Genomic DNA, 19,690 nt, shown 5'->3' with positions numbered 1-19,690 from the left:
TTGATGTTTCCTGTGGCATGCAGGGAGGGCAATTTTTCTTTCACATGTTAGTGGTTCATTTTGGACGGATGTGTGCTCTCTTGAGTCTGATGTTGTAGTGGGAATATTATTAGAGATTTTAGGCATCTGACTCTTGTTTCAGGTTGTTTTGGGACTTTGGTCTGGGTTTATGGTGTTATTTTGTTTGCTTGCTTATGCTATTTATAGTCCACCTTTCTCACTGAGACTCAAGGCAAATTACACAGTGTAAGTCCATGCAGTCTATAGCTGGGACATACAATAAACACTACAGTAGGTTATGCATACATTTGAAAAGAAGCATAACATTCAAATATAGGAACACAAAGATAAAACATTGCTGAAAACACAATAACACAACATGACCTACTAAACAACATGACAACTGCCCAGTAGTATATCTACATTCACGGACAGTAATCAGTAGTAAAGTCTACAGCCCTTATCTGTTTATCAGAACTTCTCTCTGAACCATTTCCTTCTAGCACAGCCCTATTGCCTGAGTAGAAAGCCCTCCTGAATAAATCAGTTTTGTATTGTTTGTGAAAAGCCAAGATATGGGCCGTTTCCCCACAAAAACAGAATCATAACTAGACATGGACACGATCCAAAAAAAAAAATACCGATCAAGCTGTTCGTGGATCCACGCTGGTGACGAGTCCAGATCACCGATTCACTCCGATCAAGTCCCGTTTCCGATCTGGGATCGGAGGGGCGCCCCCCCATGCACTTAGAGCAGGAGGGGGGGAGTTTTTAACCCTGCAACGAGCCGCCTCCCCTTAGGGAGGGAACATTTTCTCTCTCACACACACACGCATGCCCTTAGAGCGGGGGGGGGAGAGTTTTTAACCCGGCGTTTTCTCACACACACACACACACACACACATGCACGCGCTTAGAACAGAGGGGGGAAAAGTTTTTAACCTGTCCCTGCCTCCAAATAGAGAGAGAGAGAGAGAGACCCCATCAACAAGTTTCAGCCAGCTTTTTAAAAAAAGCAGGGATAGAATCCTCCCACCCAATTTTAAAAGCAAGCAACCCGTCTTCCAAAAGCATATTTTAAACAGGAAGAAAGTAAAACCAGGATCCACATGGATCCTCGCGGATCCAATGGTTTTTTAAATAGGAAAAACACAAATGAAACATCAAATCACATACTAACTTCTTGCAAAAAGCAGGCACTGGGCTGAGAAGCCAGGAGGAGAGAGATATCTCTTTTCAGTTAACTCTTTCAGCACTGAACGAACTCAGGAGAGGAACGCAAAACAGCTTGATAGCTGCTCTCAAAGCAAGGGTTTTTTGAAAGAGTTAACACTGAGAAGAGTTTTTCCTCGCTAGGGAAAATATTATCAAGTTTCAAACAGAGCTCAGGCGGGAAGGTGGGAAGAGGTCCCTGCCTCCGTTGCCAGGGGAATAGATTGTTGGTGCCTGAATGTCTAGCTTCCCGGTCCTATCACAATCGCCCCGGAGTCCCGACTGCTGGATCGTTTGCCTTGGAAGACAACGATCCACCAGGTCACGATTGGGAGATTGCCATTATCGTGGGTTTTTTTTTTATCGTAATCCAGATCATGCCCATCTCTAATCATAACTGCCTGCATCTGTTTTGGAAACAGCGACATCAGAAATCGTGTGGAAAAGCAGCCAGCATTCCATGAGTGGGGTGCTATTTTTAAGACATGGGGAAATGGCCATGGTTTTATTTCATGGTTATTATTTTTATTGTTTTATTTTTACTTTGTAGGAGGGCATTGCCACCTGCTCCGCTCCTGATCCCAGCTGGGTGAAAGCGGAGGGCGGGTTTTGCCCCCTGTTCCATGCCTGATCCCAGCTGGGTAAAGGGTGGGTGGGCATTGCCATCTGCTCTTTGTCTGATCCCAGCTCTGTGAGGGCGGTATGCAGGCATTGCCACCTGCTCTATTCCTGATACCAGCTGTTGAAGGGGGGGGAGACATTGCCACCTGTTCCTCTCCTGATCCCATCTGGGTGAAGGGGGAGTGGGCATTACCACTTGCTCCGCTCCTGATCTCTGCTTGGTGAAGGGGGGTAGGCATTTCCTCCTGCTCTGTGGCTGATCCTGGCTAGGTGAAGGGGGGCGGGCATTGCCACCTACTCCGCTCCTAACACCAACTGAGTGAAGGTGGGAAGTGGATATTGCCACCTCCTCCGCACCTGATTCCAGGTGGGTGAAGGCTAGGGCAGGCATTGCCACCTGCTCCACTCCTGATCTCACCTGGGTGATGGCGAGGTGCAGGGCAGGCATTGCCACCTGCTCCACTCCTGATCTCACCTGGGTGATGGCGAGGTGCAGGCATTGCCTCTGCTCCTGGCTGACTCATGACATGGTCCATTCCTGATCCCAGCTGGGTGAAGACGGAGGATGGGCATTGCCAGCTGCCTTGCTCCTCATCCCAGCTGGGTGAAGGCAGGGGGTGGGCAATGCCACCTGTTCCCCTCCTGATTCCAGCTAGGTGAAGTCAGAGGGCAGGCATTGCCAGCTTCTCCGCTCCTGATCCCAGCTGGGTGAAGGCGGAGGGCAGGCATTGCTACCTGCTATGCTCCTCATCCCAGCTGGGTGAAGGTAGGGGATGGGCATTACCACCTGCTCTGCTTCTGATCCCAGCTGGGTGAAGCCAGGGAGCAGGCGTTGCCATCTGCTGTGCTCCTGATCCCAGCTGGGTGAAGGTGGGGTGCAGGCATTGCTGCCTGCTCTGCGCGTGATCCCGGCCTGGACTTCCCGCCGTGGCATGCTCTCTGGAGGTCTGGCGTCCTCATTTGGGCTTTCATCCACAGCAGCGCCCTCTGGTGGTACATCAGGGTAGGAAGTGAGTTGTCTTGAGTACGCTGAGCCTTTTATATAGTAGGAGTTTTCTGGATAAATAATTAGTGTTGCCAACTTCCAGGTGGGGCTTGGAAATCTCCCAGAATTATGGCTGTCCTCCAGACTGCAGAGAAAATAGTTGCTTTGGTGGGTGGACTCCATGGCATTATACCCTATCAGACATCCTACCATTCTACAACCCCCAACCTTCCCTAAGCTCCACCGCAAATCTTCAGCTATTTCCCAGCTCAAAATTGGCAAACTATTAGTAATATCCTTAAAGGACAGTGTTGCCCAATTTAAAGTGGGTTAAATTCAATTATTGTTATATTTATTATACTATATACAACATTTATTCATTAATAAATGTTTCCTGATTTGGTTTGTTTCTCCTTACTGTCCTTGTTGGTAAATCTACTGGCAGGATTTCACTTTTGTACCATAGTTAGTTCTTTATCACTACAAAAACAGTAACATCTTTATTGCTTTGATGATGACCAGATAAGGGACAGCCTGTTTTCTTTATATCTCATTATGATTTCTCAGATCAACTGAAAAATGTGCTCCTGAATATTGCATTTCCTAAGCTCTAAAACAGTGACTTCCCCATGCCCAGAGGCTTGCCCAAATCTTAGAGATTGATTTCTAAAAATAGAGATAATAGAATTTAAACTTTGAGGGGAGGGGAGTCACAGCTTCTGAATGGGGAACTCTGTCTTCTTATTCTAGATGTATAGATACAAATGAAGCTATTAGACATGTGGGAAGGACAGTCTGCAAACACACACCATTCATTCCTATTGTCCAGAACTGAACCCAAACTCTGGGCCTCATCCAGCCAAGGTGGACCCCCCTGGTTCATAATTGTTGGTGTTAAGCATTTTTGGAAGCACTGTCTGGTTATTTTTTGGACGTGAGCCAGAATTCTTTTTATATTTCTCTAATGTGGTTCATATTAGGCACATTTGTGCATCAGCCTAATACTACAAGAAGTTCAGGATGGCAAAGAAGAGGTAACAGAGGCTTCGAAGACAAATTTCAGCTGTGCGGATCACACCTCCCAGGGAGATTAAAGGCGTTTAAACTCTTCCATTCCTGCATAATTTTACTAGCTGAAAACTGGACCCTAGCCTTAGAAACTTTAACGTGAACTATCTTTTGCTAGCTAGTTACAGCTTCTAATGGAGTAAGACTTTGGATTATCTGATTTTCTGTGTTACTAAAACTGCAACCCATTCTAAGCCCCAGGAATCTCAACCAATAAGTACAAAATATATAGAAAAATCCTTCACACTTCTGCACAAAGCAGCTTTGAGGAATGAAACTCATTTGAGAGCTGTGGGGGGAGGATGTGCCCCCCACAGGGAACATTCTTGTACAGTGTGGCTAAAAATAAAATGAGATGGCCTTTCTAAGTAGGTATTGCATGTATTTGGTTACTTAAGAGTATGTGAGTATAGACTTGAGAAAGATCTTGCTGTTTAATGTGGAAAGAGTAATCTACCCTCTCAGTCTTCCCTCTTTTTCTTTGAAATGTATAACTCATGGTGTCTCTCCTCTAAATTCATCTCTTGGGCCATTTTAATGTATGATGTGATCCTAAGATGCCATTGTGTGACCTCTTACTTAATTGTTCTGTACTGATGAATGTATAAGGCAGTTTGACTGTCCTTACTGACTTTTTAAGGCCCAGTTCACACGTGTATTCAACAATGGAGTTGCTGATTAAAACTGTGACTATGAATGGACCTCTCTCCAAGGAGAGCCCTTCTGAAAATCTCAGTGTGGTTGTGGACATTTTAACTGTGCAGTCATAAAAAGTAGGTATGTTTTAACTGTAAATTGCCAAAAAACATGTGGGGACCTGTTTCAAAATAATGCTTCGTAGAGAATCAACCATGAATTTACATTGCCAAATTTGTTTATCTATTTAAAATATTTCTCTATCCACTTCTTATAAGTTATTGGCGACTTACAATAATAAATTTAAAGAACAAAATCAATTTATTAGGGCAGTTTAAAATAAACTGCACCACTGATTACATGTATTAATTGTGTCGCAGCAAGAAGAAATGCAATATAGGTATTAGCATCAATGCATAAAATTGAGATTGTCTGTAAATATTGGCAATTATTTTTATACGACTCTTCACGTTCAGTAATGTAGATGTGAGTTTTCTTACATTGACTTAAGAAGTATGTGTTACATCTTGTGTTAGTTCTCCTTTGGGAATGTCTACTACTGTGTTTTTACTACAACCTAGATTATAACAGTCTTTGTGCTCCTTTTGGTTGAATCATGGGAAAATTGGTTTATATCCTTCAGCTCTTTGAGGTAATTCAGCAGAATGGATTTTACATCCTTGTATCTACTAACCAAGGTCTGCCCCACCTTGTGAAATTAAAAAAAAAAATTCTGCATAACAAAGCCAAGATAGGCCACAGTTTATTGTTCTAGAAACCAAAGTGTTCATAAAATCCAATTTGTTAAAAATGCTGTCTGGAGTGACAAATGTTGTAAGAATGGCATCTGGGCAGGTAGCATTCAGGGTTGCTATAGTAAGCCAAAATGGCAGCCAGCATTGAGATAGTGGTGCCAGGAACCAACATAAAAAGATCCTTGTGGAGGGGGAAAAGGACCTGGAAAGAAGGGAAATTAAGCCAGTGGCAACAGAGGTAAGGAAGAATGGAGTCTTTAGGGGAAAAGGGCTGGTGGAAGAGAATGGAATTGATGGTCCCTGATCGTTCTCGTGGGCCATCTTGTTGTCCAGAGTTCCTAGACTCTTATATGCATGGATTTAGTATTCCCAGCTTTCCTGTAGAAAATGCCATGTGCTATGCAAATTAAATGTTGTGTTTCATATGCAGAGTTCAGTTATTTGTATTTTTATTAGATTTTCTTTCTCTTTTGATAGCCCAACTCCACAGTAAGAACATACCACAACAGTAAATATCGGGTGACCATGAGCCCTGGCTTTAGTTCACAGTGGAACAGCAGCCAACCTCTTTGGAACACATACACCTTCCCAAGAACAAGCTTGCACTACCAGTCCCATGCTAGCTACACCTATTGTGCTGGACACACTACGGTGAGTAAATATAGCAACTTGCATTCTGATGTTCAGTGAAATGTAGAAATACTCTTCATCAAATCTGAAAACTCAGTGGGGTTGGATAGTGTATATTCTTTGCTGATGTAATTAGAACCACATTTTTTTCTGGAGATCAGCTGTAATGATTCTAAAACCTAAACACAGATGACAGTTTTCAAGCGAGCTAGAGTATATTTTGAAATTACAGTTCCGGTTACAATATTTCCAAGAAGCTGAGACATTGGATGAATTAGTAGTAAAGATGTTTTGGTTGTTTCTCACTTTAGGGAGCTGCCATGGCTAGATTAATTCTCCTTGAGCTTCAGAGTCTATAGAGTTTTAGTTAATTACAATAGTTTGTCAGGAGTACCTATTATCTTCTATCATTGACACTGGTCAATATGTTCGGCACACTTGATAGAGAACATAATTGCCCACTTTTCTGCTAAGTTGATTCTTGCATTTGTACCCAATCAAGTGGCAAACAATGCAGAAAGCACTATATATAATATTCATTTCATCTTTTTGTTTGACATCTGTGAAAAGATCACTGTGACAGTCATTGATACAATTGTTTTGGACCATCTTCCAAAACTGTAATGTACTACTACAGCAAAGACTATGTTTACTTAATGGTTTTGCTTCAGTAAATCTCTGAAAGTAAGAGCAGGTGTTATGTCCACCAAGGGAATCAACAGCAGCAGCACCACCACCCCCGGGCAAAATTTTCTTACTCCCTAAGTTTTAGGAATGTTTGCTGAAGGAAGTATCATCACATTATGATTTTTCTCCTGTATGATGGGCAGTGGTGGAATGCTATGGTATAGCCCAGTCTCATCAGATCTCAGAAGCTAAACAGGGTTGGTATTTTGATGAGAAGCCACCAAGGAAACCTGGGGCTGCTCTGCAGGGGAAGGCAATAGCAAACCATGTCTGTTTAATGTGTGCAGATAGCCACAAGACGATACAAACTTCACGTAAAGAATATATGTTTAGGAATTCATTCTAAGTACATAAACCTGGTAAGATCTGGCAGGTCTCTGTTTTGTAGTTTTACACATGATCTTAGATCCTTAATGCTAAGACTCATAAAAATCAACATTGTGACGCATGACATCTCACAACTTACAGTGCATGAAGCCTTCTTAGAGTAGAACTCCATCTTATATGTTGTTACATGATTGTTTCCCCAAGGGAAGGAGCTGCAAGTTCAAAGGACAGACTGGAGTTAGGAAAGGAGAAAATCTGTGCAACTCCGTCCCTTACAAATTGCTGCACTAAAAATGGCTACCCAGGCTGCTTTTGCCCTAGTGAGACACTTACTGGCACTCATACATTTTTCCTAGCAGGGTAAAACCAATTTGGGGATGATGATTTTCAGTGAGAAAATGACACAAGGAGAAAGAATTAAATAGCCCTCTTGTTCCATATTGGCCTGCACACTTCAGTCAACCCTTCATGACTACAACCTGTTAAAAAAATCCTCATTACAAAATCTGCATGTAATGTGTTATTCTGCTCTTCCCTCAGCTGCACTCCATTACAAGAATGAATATGTGTTTTACATTAAATAGTGTATCAAACAGGATGAAATATCTTTTGGAAAGCCTGAGATGGTATAAACTGCAAAGCATAGGTTAGATCTGCTGTCTTGTTTTCCATAGCAAGTTTAATTACAAAGTTTACTGAGTCATGTGTAATGCATTAGAAAATTAATTATAACGGAGAAGGGTAGTTAATGTGCAAAGCTCCTTTAAACGAATGGAGCAGTTTTGTATTCGATCCTATTTGTTGCATTCTTTTCGTTTTTGTTTACACTTGGAACTATTAGGCCTCTTCTGCATGGTGAACTTTATGTTGGGCTATCTGTGTATTCAGTCCATGAGGACTGAATCCACTTTATTCATCAGTTTTGGCCCTATACTGCTTCAATTTTTTAATTCTACACTTTGAGGGAGTCAAACCAAAATAATATCCGTTTTTTATTTCTGCACTAGAAAAATGCCCCGTTTCTGCTGCTGGCTTTCTGAGGAACATGTTTTGTTAGTTGATTGGCTGAGGACATGTCAGTTTCATTAGTTGATTGTTGAGGAAACGTACAAGGGTTTTTTTTTAAATCACACCAGCATTGCAATGTTATAACACTCAATGTTGCTGTTTAATTATTTTTTTTTAAAAAAGCTAGAAAAGAATGGACTAAAAATACAGGATGCACAGGTGGAAACTTTAATCAAGTGGAATTCAGGGCTTTCTGCACTGTTTTTGTGTTAGTTGTATTGCAGAGCTTTCTCCCCCCGCCCCCAGAAGTTGCAGGGTTTTTTCTTTAATGCACCAGCATTGCAACATTTCTATTTAATTTTTTAAAATAAGGAAAAATATTGAATCCAACCAATCAGGATGCAGGGGAATAAAGGGGTGGGTGAAAGGCAGAACCAGGGCCAGGCCTCACACTGAAGAAAGCATTCTGCACTTCAAAAAAGCCCTGATTTGGCTTTGCTGGAAAAAAAACACATTGGGGTATGTGTGCAGGAGAAAAGCTACAGAAAATCCGGGGAAAGGTCAATTTTGCAGCAGATGCAGCCTTTCTCTGTGCTGAACACAAAAAAGACTGGGAAGCGGTTTGGAGACTGAGGATCTCACTACACAAGACAAAATACACTCTGATTACATGGATAATTCGAGTGTATTTTGTAATTCGAGTGTATTTGAGTATAATTCGAGTGTAATTCATGTGTATTTTGTCTCATGTGGTATGACCCTGAATTGGGGTATTTTGACCCTGCATGTAGAACTCTGAAGAGAAATCTATGAACCAATGAAAAAACCATGCGCGGAAAAGACCTTAGACTTACTGAAAGAGGCTTTTAAGATGTCATTGGACTTAAATCCCTTAGTTTTTAGACAAATTCATCAACTCCAAAGGGTAGAGGGATTAAGCACTTTAAAAACCCCAGCCAACCAAACATTATTACTCTGAATTTTTTTTAAAACCGTGTTACTTAAGATGTTTGCTGTAAGTGAGAAATCTTGTTCTTATCCCTCTCCCCACAAGAGACGCAAATGAACCATTGATCCATAGGAGCCCTAAGAGAAATAGATATGCAACACAGATGAGGAAGTAACTCAGCAGAATGGAGCTTTAAGGGACAGTAGCCCTGGAAAACCTTGAGAAGTCATTGACTAGCACACAAGACCGCAATTTCATTGTAATTTTTTTTTAAAGAATTTTTATTGGATTAGAAACATATAATAACAATTATAATCACATTCTTTAATTTTTTCTAATTCTAACCCCCTCCCTTCCCCCCCTTTTTATTGACTTCCAACAGTTTTCCAACCCCCTATCCACTTTCCCTCTACTCCTTCATATTTATTTTATTTGTTTATTATAATATACTTTCAGATTCTTCTAAGCACTATTTCCACTTCCTTTCACATATAAATTGTCATATAAATTGTCATATAAATAAAATCCTCTTAATCTATCTTCTTCATTAAAACTATTAATAATATTCATTTTGATAACCTGTGTTTTATCTTACTCCTTCTATTCTCTTCAATATGGGACAAACAATTTGCCCCCCTTTATACATCAATTCCAATACTTCTATACACATACTTATTATACACACTTATTGTCATTTACTTAGGCTTCTGTTCTATATGTTGTTCTTTATCTATACATATACCATAAGTCTAACAATTAGACCTACCTTTGAATTTACGTATGTATGTATATATTCACTCTATGTTATACGGTTATCTTTCCAAAAAATATAGATTAGTTAATTTCTATCCCATTAATTCTCATAGTATCAACGCTATTGCTACTTAATATAATACTTAAAAATCATATAAAGTTGCTTAGAATTTTTCCATTAACTCTCCACCCCCTCGGTATAGTCACTTCTCTCCTCCTGTGTACCTCAATAATTTTCAAACTGCCACAGTTCTCCTCCCACCTCCCATTTTTTCACCAAATATTGTTTCAGCTTTCCCCAGTCCGTGTTAAACTGCCCTGGATCAAGGTCTCTCAGTTTTCTTGTCATTTTGTCCATCTCCGCCATGTACAGCAATTTGTAAATCCAGTCCTCAGTAGTTGGCACTTCTTGTACTTTCCACTTCTGCGCATACAAAAGTCTGGCTGCTGCCGTCATATAGAATATCAATGTCCTATGTTGTGCTGGGATGTCTTCCATTCCCAAGTTCAGTAGCAGGAGTTCTGGGTTCTTGTTAACTTGAAATTGTAAAATCTCACTCATTACTCTTATTATTTCCCCCCAGTACTGCCTAGCTACCTCGCAAGTCCACCACATATGATACATTGATCCCTCATGTTTTTTACATTTCCAGCATTTATTAGACATATTCGAGTTCCCTAGCGCAATCTTCTTTGGCGTCAGATACCAACGGTAAATCATTTTGTAAATATTCTCTTTAATATTGGTACATGTCGTGATTTTCAATGTATGTTTCCACAAGTATTCCCACGCCTCCATTGTTATTTCTTTGTTAAAGTTTATAGCCCACTTCACCATTTGCACTTTGACTGTCTCATCTTCAGTATACCATTTTAACAACACTTTGTAGACCTTAGAAATTTCCTTTTGGTCTTCTTGTAAAATTACTTTCTCTAATTCTGAGTCTTCCATCCTTATCCCTCCCTTCGCACAGTCTGAGTAATAAAGATCTCTAACTTGTCTATATTGAAACCAGTCGTAGTTTGGAGACATCTCTTGTTGCGTTCTTATTCTTATTTTAAAGGATTCTATTTGAGTTATCTCCTTATACGTTAAACACTGTTGTTCATTATCGACCGTTCTTGGATCTGTTACTTCATATGGAACCACCCAGGAGGGAATTCCTTCTTGTAGGTATTCTTTGTACTTCTTCCAAATTGTGAAGAGGCTTCTCCGAATATAGTGATGCAGAAACATAGAATCTGCTTTTACTTTATCATACCATAGGTATGCATGCCATCCAAATAATTTTTTGTATCCCTCTAAGGCCAGCAGTTTGCGATTTTTCAACGTGATCCAATCCTTCAACCATACCAGACAGATTGCATCATAATAAAGTCTCAGGTTGGGCAGTTGCATTCCCCCTCTTTCTTTTGCATCCTGTAACACTTTCATTTTCACTCGAGGCTTCCTGCCTGCCCACACAAACTCTGATATTTTCCTCTGCCATTTATCAAATTGCTTGGAGTCCCTAATGATTGGTATCGTCTGTAACAGAAACATAATTCTTGGTAACACGTTCATCTTGATTACTGCAATTCTTCCCAACCATGACAAGTTCAGCCTATTCCATTTGATCAAATCATGCTCTATTTGAGTCCATAATTTCTCATAGTTATTCTTAAATAGATCTATATTTTTTGCAGTCAATTCAATTCCCAAGTACTTCACCTTACTTGTTACCTCACAGTCTGTTATTTCCGTTAATAACTGTTGCTTTTGTTTAATCATATTCTTGCATAAAATCTTTGATTTCTTTTTGTTTACATAGAAACCTGCCAAGTCTCCAAACTCTTTTATTTTTTCTATTACCTTAGGCATGTTTTCAATTGGATCTTCCACAATTAACATTATATCATCTGCAAACGCTCTGACCTTATAGGAAAAGTCTTTTATCTTTATACCACGGATTGCATTATCTTCTCTAATCTGCATCATCAAAATTTCAAGAACCAAAATAAACAACAATGGGGAAAGCGGGCAACCTTGTCTTGTACCCTTTCCAATAATCAGTTTTTTAGTCAGCTCGTCATTCACCACAATTGCTGCACTCTGGTCTCTATAAATTTCTCTCACTGCTCTTATGAACCTTTCCCCCATTTGTAGCTGTTCCATGGTGGCAAACATAAAGTCCCAGTTCAAATTGTCAAATGCTTTTTCAGCGTCTACAAAGAAGAACCAACCTCCTTATCACATCGCCTGTCATAGTATTCTATAGCGTTTATGACTGTCCTTAGGTTGTCTCTGATTTGTCTATTTGGTAAAAAGCCTGCTTGTTCTTCTCCAATAACTTCGGCTAGCCACCCCTTTATTCTCTCCGCCAAGATCTTTGCAAAAATCTTGTAGTCATTATTAAGTAAAGAGATAGGTCTGTAGTTTTTAACATTGGTCAAGTCCTGTCCTTCTTTGGGGATCAATGATATATTTGCTTCACTCCAGGTATCTGGGATCCTTTGGTCCCTCATAACACCATTGATCACCTCTTTTAAAAACGGTACCAGTTCATTGGCCATTGCCTTGTAAAACTTAGCTGTGAGTCCATCAGGCCCTGGCGCTTTTCCCAAGTTTGTTGACTGTATTGCCTTCCTTATCTCTTCTTCTGTTACTTCACTGTTTAGTTTAACTCTCCACTCCTCGGACATTACTGGCAGCTTCATTTTCTCCAGATATGCGGCTATCGCATCTTTATTCACTTCTTTCTTATCATACAATTTAGCGTAAAATTTATAAAAGGCTCTGCTAATAGCGACCTGTTCCAGGTGTACTTTATTGTCATCACATATTTTATTTATTATCTTTTTCTCCTTTCTTTTCTTCAATTGCCATGCCAAAAATTTCCCAGGTTTGTTCGCCCCTTCAAACGACTTTTGATTCAGTCTTTTCAGATTCCATTCCAGTTCTTTATTATTCATGGCCGTCAACTGCTCCTGAAGGATTTTAATGTCCTGATATATTTTCTTTTTCCCTGGTCTTTTCTTCAACTGGATTTCTTTGGCTTTTATTTTTTCCATAATCTCCTGTCTCTTCTCCTCTTTTTTCCTTCGAAGTCTTCCATTTAAGTCCATTAATACACCTCTAATTACTGCCTTGTACGTGTCCCATACCTTATTGGTTGGTACTTCTTGATTCATGTTGTACTGTATGAAGAATTTAGTCTCCCTTCTCAACATTTCCATATTTTCTCCCTCTTGCAACAAATCCTCATTTATTCTCCATCCTTTTCTCTTAGTTCTTTTTCCAAATTTCCACATAATTGGGTTATGATCTGAGCCTACCATAGGCATTATTTCTACTTCCTTAGTCCAAAGTACTAAGTCCTTTGAGGCCCAGATCATATCAATACGCGATAAGGTAGAGTGTCTTGCAGAGAAAAAGGTATACTGTCTGATTGTGGGATTCTGCGTTCTCCACACATCTTCCAATGCTTCCTGTTGCATTAATCCAAAAAAAGTCTTTGGTAATAGTCCTCTTTTCTTTTGTGTAGTGGCTGATTTCTTGTCTTGTTCCAAATTCATAACTCCATTGAAGTCTCCTGCAAGTATTATCTGATCATATGAAAGTTCATCTAGTTGCTTCTTTAAATCCTCAAAAAAGCACTCTTTAGCTCCATTAGGCGCATATATTCCAATCACCAACACTTTCTTTAAGTTCCAAATGCATTCCACTGCTATAAATCTGGCTTCCCCATCTCTAATTATCACCTTTGGTTGCAGCTCTTCTTTTATATATAGTACCACTCCCCTTTTTTTCTTTTTTGAGGCCGCTACAAATTCAATGCCCAATTTACTTACTTTAAGGTATTTTACATCCTGATTTCTAATATGAGTCTCTTGTAAGCAAACTATATCACATTTCTGTTTTAATAGCCAGTGGAAAATACTTTTTCGCTTATTAGGTGAGTTAAGTCCATTTACATTCCACGATAAAACTTTGCACTCCATATTCAAAGCCTTGTTGTTGGTAAGTCTTTTTCATTGTCCATCATGAACCTTTCCATTTCCAATTCAGATCTGATGCGCTTTCTTACCCCTCCAAATTCAAAAGATATCCCTTCCGGTAATTCCCATCTGTATCTTACTTTCATGTCTTTCAAAGTCTGGACTAACACTTTGTATTTTTTCCGGTCCAAGAGCACCGATCTGGGTAACTCCTTCATGATGATAATTGTCTTGCCATCAACTATCAATGGATCTTGAAATTGCTTAGTCACTATCATTTCCCTTACATTCCTTGTCATAAATTGCACTATCACATCCCTTGGTACCTTTCTCTGGGTCGCAAATCTGGAATTTATTCGGTACACCACATCTAGGAAAGCCACAACCTCCTCCTCCTCCTTTTCCAGGTATTCAGCTAACACTTCAGTCACCTGTTCTTGTGCTGTCTTTCCTTCTACTTCCAACAAACCTCGAAACCTCAGCTGCTTTTCCATATATTTACTCTCCGCAACTGCCATTCTTCCCCTCATTACTCTCATGTCCGTTCGCTGCGTCTCTGTAAGGTTGTCCATCGCCTTCTCCACATCGTTAACTTTTTGCTGCGCTGCCTGCAGGTCGGTTTGTATCGTCTCCATTCCCTTTTTTACTTCTGCCAGCTCATTTTTAACTGTCTCTTTGACATCTTTGACTTCTTTCACCAACTCCAATTTTGTTTCTTTAAGCTCCTTTAGCATTTCACAAAATTTTTTGTCCAAGTTCTCTATGGCTGCTTGCCACTCTTTCTTCGACATTGTGGGGCTTGATTTACCTCGCTCCCACGAGTCTGCACGTTTTCTTAGCTCCGTGGCGTCCAAATTAGTAGTCCTTTTAATTAATTTAAAAGTCCCGGTCCTTTAAATGAACAAAAATCGCTTCAAAAATCCAAAATGTCGGGCGTCTTTTCTCTATGGTTTCTCTGTATCCTTTTGTAATCCAAGATGTCCTACTTCCGCCCTTGCTGAAGCCAAAGCCCTTCCCTGTTCAAAAATGGCGATGCCCTTCTTCCTGTCTTCCAGTAGGGGCCGTCTCCTTCTGGCGACTCTATCACTATTACGTACTTCCTGTTTCCCGACTCTCCGCTGCAGCTCTCGCGATGGTAGAAGTTTTCCCACAGCCTGCTATCGATTCTCAACCACAGGTATGATAAACAAATGTCTCTTTTCTGAAATTACTTCTTTTTACTTAGTCCTTTTTGGAATCTATTTCTTGCCGGGTTTCCCCCTCCTTATAGTAAGTCTGTTGCAGTTTAAAAAGTCCTTTTAAAACTTCGTTACTTTTAACAATCCATCCCAATTCAGGAGATAGTGATCTTTACCATTTCAAACGTCTTTCTGGGTTGTAATCACTGCTTCAATCTTAAGTTCTCTTTCCGTTTGTTTTCCCCCTGTTGAAGCTTGGGCACGAAGGTCTTATGCCAGCCGCACTGGCCCCGGGTCTGTCGCAGAGATCTATGCCGACCTGTCAAAGGGTGGGACCTCAAGGGTCGAGAGAGAATCCTTAGCGCAGAACCCCCCCTCGCCCGAGATCAACGCGCCCTGAGGTCTTTGAGCGTTCTTTGCCTGTTCTCTGCCTGAGAGCAGGTGGCCGGGGGCTATTTGTGCCCCTCCGGCCGCTGAAACGGCAGCCCGGTCAGCTCTGCACTTAGAGCTGCGTTAGACCTCCATGGATCCCAAACCGGAAGTCTCATTGTAATTTTTTTTTAAATCACAAAACGTTTGGAAAAAAGAAAGCATCACACAAAATGTGGAAATGCACATTTGCTATGATGTCATTTGGATTGTCCTTTTTTAAAAAAGTGAATGAAATGCAGCAAAGTTCAGACTAAGTAATCTAGGTAGAACCTGTTCCTTATTTTAGAAACAACTCAATTTTCTTTTTTTTTTTAAATTCCCTCAGCTGTGAGAAGCTTCCTTAAGTGATGAATGAGAGGAATAGCTTAAAGATTTGAGAAGCTCTAAGCAACAGCTATGAAGTAGGCGACTGTAGGAGAGAGCTTGATGGTTGATCAATGCAACCCCAAAATGCTAACTGCTTCCATTTTTTTGTTTTTAATTTTTATCTGTGAAAAGCATTGGATAGGAACAAAGCCTCAAACACAAGCTTATTAGGTGGTTTTATTGAAAGAATAAATAGAGAGCCCACCTCTATTGTGCTGGATTCCTTCAGGGGAAAAGATGTCAGGCTCAAACAAACGCATCTCTCAATTAGCTTCCCCTGCCCTCCACACTTCTTTGCCTCTGAAGCAGCCATCCCAGTAGCTTGTAAGATTGTGTTTGCTGCTGCCTCTTTCGGCCAGCTTTTCAAAGCAGCAATCTCATGCAGTTAATTCAAATCAAATCAGCTTATCAGCTCGGTTCATTGTAAGTCTTTCATAACCGCTCGTGTGTGACAGCCCATTAAAACTTGGCCAGGTCCTTTAAAACATCACCCAAATCTGCAAATATATTTTACATTCAAGCTTTTGAGCTAGTGGGGCATATTTGTTTTGTGTATTAACCTTTGAAATTGAGCTTTTTTCCCAGAGGTTTTTGGGACAAGGTAATTTACCTGACTGTCCTCACACAGGATTATATGGGGGCAGGTAGTAAAAAAACACATGCGCTTTGATGCAATGTTTGTCCAATGTTCCTCATAATTCACAAGGGGGTAGTAGGAAGCGTGCCCACTGTCATGTGTGAAATGTTCTTTGAGTGTTCATGCCACAGGCAGCAGCTGCACCATCCGAAGTAAACACTAGCAGAGAACTTCATGTATAAGTAAAATGTTATGTTATATGTTATATGTTATAAATTGACCCCGAGAGCTGCCCTTACTTGTTTAACTGTTTTCATATATGAACAGTGTTTTCTCATGATGTTGGAAAACAGTAAAAAGCTGGGTTAGTGGTAAGAGCTATTTTATTTACACTATGTTAGAGGACTCCAGTAAGATTTTCCTTCATATGGTACTCTTGGATCAGTGAATCAGGATTATTAAGAAGAAGTCAAGATATGGAAGGACTAGAAGGAAGGTTGCTGAGGAAACTTAAGTATCTCAAGATGTGTCTCCAGTGCCTCATCTGCATTTTCCATCATAATAAATTTAAAATAGTCACACATTATGAAGTACACAGGTTGAGTCTGGGGTCCCCATTCTGTGCAACAGCCAGGCAAGGACTGATATGACATAGTGGTTATAATGTTGGACCAGGATTTGGGATTACCAGACTCAAATCCCGCTGTGCTTTGGAAGTTGTGAGGTTTGTCACAATCTCTTAGCCTAACTTACCCTTACAAGGTTGTTGTTGAGAGGATGAAGTGGGGGATAATACGAAAAGCTGCTTGGGGTCAACACCCCAGTCAAGGAGAAAAGCTGAATATTTTAAAAAATTAAAATAAGGTTTGTTTGTTTATGTCATTTATAGTCTGCCTTTCTCACTGAGACTCAAGGCGGATTATATAGTGCGAGATTAGTACAATCAGTCGCAAGGACAAGGGCAGGCATTTCCATACAGTGTCAAGGACATTTCCATAAACAATGTCATAGGGTAAATGAATACAAGTTTACAAAGACATAGCATTAGCAAGGATCCAATACAGGATTGAAAAATTGCTGAAACAGAACATAATCAATTCTACGACTGACATTAGACAACATGAAGCACAAGTGGTATAAAGGAGTACATATTTAAAGCAACAGATAATATGTAAGGCAACATAATGGTGAAATCTATGGTTCCATCCTAACTCATTAGCGAAGCATCTGAGACCCCCTCCCTACAATACTGCCCTCCTATCTAAGTAAAAAGCCTTTTTGAATAATTCGGTTTTGCATTGTTTGCAGAAAGCCAAGAGCGTGGGAAGTCTTGACCTCCTGAGGTAGGCCATTCCATAGGGTAGGAGCCACCACAGAGAAAGCATGTGTATGGTTCTCATCAATTCCTGTGTGTGGTGCCTGATTCAGACTGGGGATTGAGGTGCACATGGAAAAAGGGGCTTCAGCCTCCACTGTGACATTTTCCTTACCCAAAATGGCCGCAGGCAGGCCTTAGTTGGCTGACTGGAGAGAGACAATGCCTCTTCGGGACTGTTTCAGTTCTGGAAAATGGCTCAGGTCTAAGTTCTATTCAGAGTTTTATTTTAACAACAGCATCCAAGGACCATGTTCAGGGAGTGCACAGAATGGTGGTTATAAACAATACACGGAGATGACAGCACTCCTTGAGAGTCACCAGAGCAACTTCACATTTTAGCTTCTTTCAGTGGATTTTAATTTTTAAAAATGTAAATAGACATTCTGGTATCTGTTATTCAGAACTGTTAGGATGTAATGGTAAATGTATTGAAATATAAAGTATGTGTGGGCATACTTTGAGACAATGGGTACAATTGAGAGAGCTGGCAAGGTATAAATTCAAATAATTTCAATGGCATTTAGGTATGTTTATGACATTTCTGGATTATGCTGAGTTTGTTCGGGATTTGAGTGCCAGTCGGTTGGATGAGATCAAAGCCTTAATATCTCCATCTAAGTATAGTGTACTGGTATGCAAACAGAGAGCTAGGATTGCCTGTGGTTCACAACCTGATGGTAGCAAATATGTATTTGCTGCTCCGCAGTGTGTGAAGCAGAACTAAGGCTGTATATTAACAGAGCAGAGCTACCAGAGTCTGCTTTTCCAAGTGCCAGAGGTTCTTGTTAAGCAAACAGAATCTCCTAAAGTGGAGAAGGAATATATTTTTCTTTCCAATGCCATGGCTGCATTGGAAGAGTAGACAAATGAGAGAAGCATTCAAGTGACTGTTCTTTTGATATGCAACACAAGTTTTTGTTATTCTCCTAAAGCCAATTATAACACTTAGAAGGAATTGATGGAATGTTTAACATCAGTTATTTTAGTTTTTTTTAAAAAAATCTTTTGTAGTTCTCATTATAACACTTTGGGGAAAAGATCTCCCCCTGCCTTTCCTGTCTTCCAAGTCTCATATTAAATGAACAAGGCAGGTTGTCTTCAAAATTTGTAAGGAAGGAGAGAATTCCTTGAAGCCCCAGAGAAAATCCTGGTATTAAGGAGGGAGAGGAATTGCTACAAACAGCCAACCTGTCACACATTGTGAAACATCTGACACATTTTGAAAGACAGGAATTGTGTTGCTCTCTGGATCATCATATTTTTTTCTTTAAAAATTATTAGGAGCTAGAGATTATTTGCAATTTCACCCTATTATATGATAGGGTGTTTTTGTTTTATTCTTTTTTCTCTAATAACATTAATGGGGGGGGGAATTGCCTTGTGGACCATTTCTATATTGAATTCCAGTCTTACTTGCATGCAGTAATGTCCGACTGCATTTTCAACATCAGTTCTTGCTTACAAGCTTATATCTGTTTTCACATGCCCATTTATTCGTTTTTGTTACTGCTTAAAATAGGATGTGTTGGTGATGAAAATGTGTTGCAGCTATACTAAGGATGTACTTTATTCTAATGTCAACAAACATTCTTTAACCCTGAAGGTGGCCCAAGATTCCCAAAGTTTATGCAGATATATAGAGTACTGTATTATCTAAAACATTAACAAATCTTGTACGCCAACCCTTTTTACTCATGTTTTTCAAAGAAGAGCTATTGGGGTGTTGGCAGCATACAACCATAACAACAGATATAGCTCCTGCTTTGATCCCGAGTTAGATGGAGAATTTGCTCTTAGCTGTTCCCTGGCACAGTCTAATCTTTTGCTTATCCCAGCTTGTATGTCTTCTTTTGGAACTGCTGTACTTTATTCTGAAAACTCTGCATGTGCTGAAGTATATTTTTTTTACCTGGGGCAGTCACTATTTTCTGGTAGCTGATATTTTCCAGTATCTGTCCCTTATAAATCACTGTCCCTACTTTGTCACTATTTTTTTTTACAATGCCCTGTAAAAATGTTGTTACTATGAGAGTAACTAGCATTGCTGTAGATCCTAACCATGTTTTCTGCCAGCAGAGAGAGAGAAGCAATGTTTTGCCAATTGTCCTTTCCCACTGTGGATCTCCACTTTATGGGCATGAGGACCTACT

At 40.1% G+C, this 19,690-nt stretch overlaps 1 protein-coding gene across 1 annotated transcript in view; it reads left to right on the top strand.

Annotated features, from left to right (window-relative positions):
- RBMS3 (RNA binding motif single stranded interacting protein 3) overlaps positions 1–19,690 on the top strand; it is a 1,028,342-nt gene that overhangs the window by 266,511 nt on the left and 742,141 nt on the right. The window contains exon 3 of the mRNA XM_054991036.1: positions 5,755–5,928. Within this exon, the coding sequence (XP_054847011.1) occupies positions 5,803–5,928 (126 nt within the window). The 5' untranslated portion in view covers positions 5,755–5,802. The remainder of the gene's footprint in view (positions 1–5,754; positions 5,929–19,690) is intronic.

Source organism: Eublepharis macularius, chromosome 11 (genome assembly GCF_028583425.1).
Source record: "Eublepharis macularius isolate TG4126 chromosome 11, MPM_Emac_v1.0, whole genome shotgun sequence".
In the NCBI taxonomy this organism is placed as follows: domain Eukaryota; kingdom Metazoa; phylum Chordata; class Lepidosauria; order Squamata; family Eublepharidae; genus Eublepharis; species Eublepharis macularius.
Note: the sequence above shows the minus strand (reverse complement) of the source record. Positions and strands in the feature narration are given on the sequence as shown.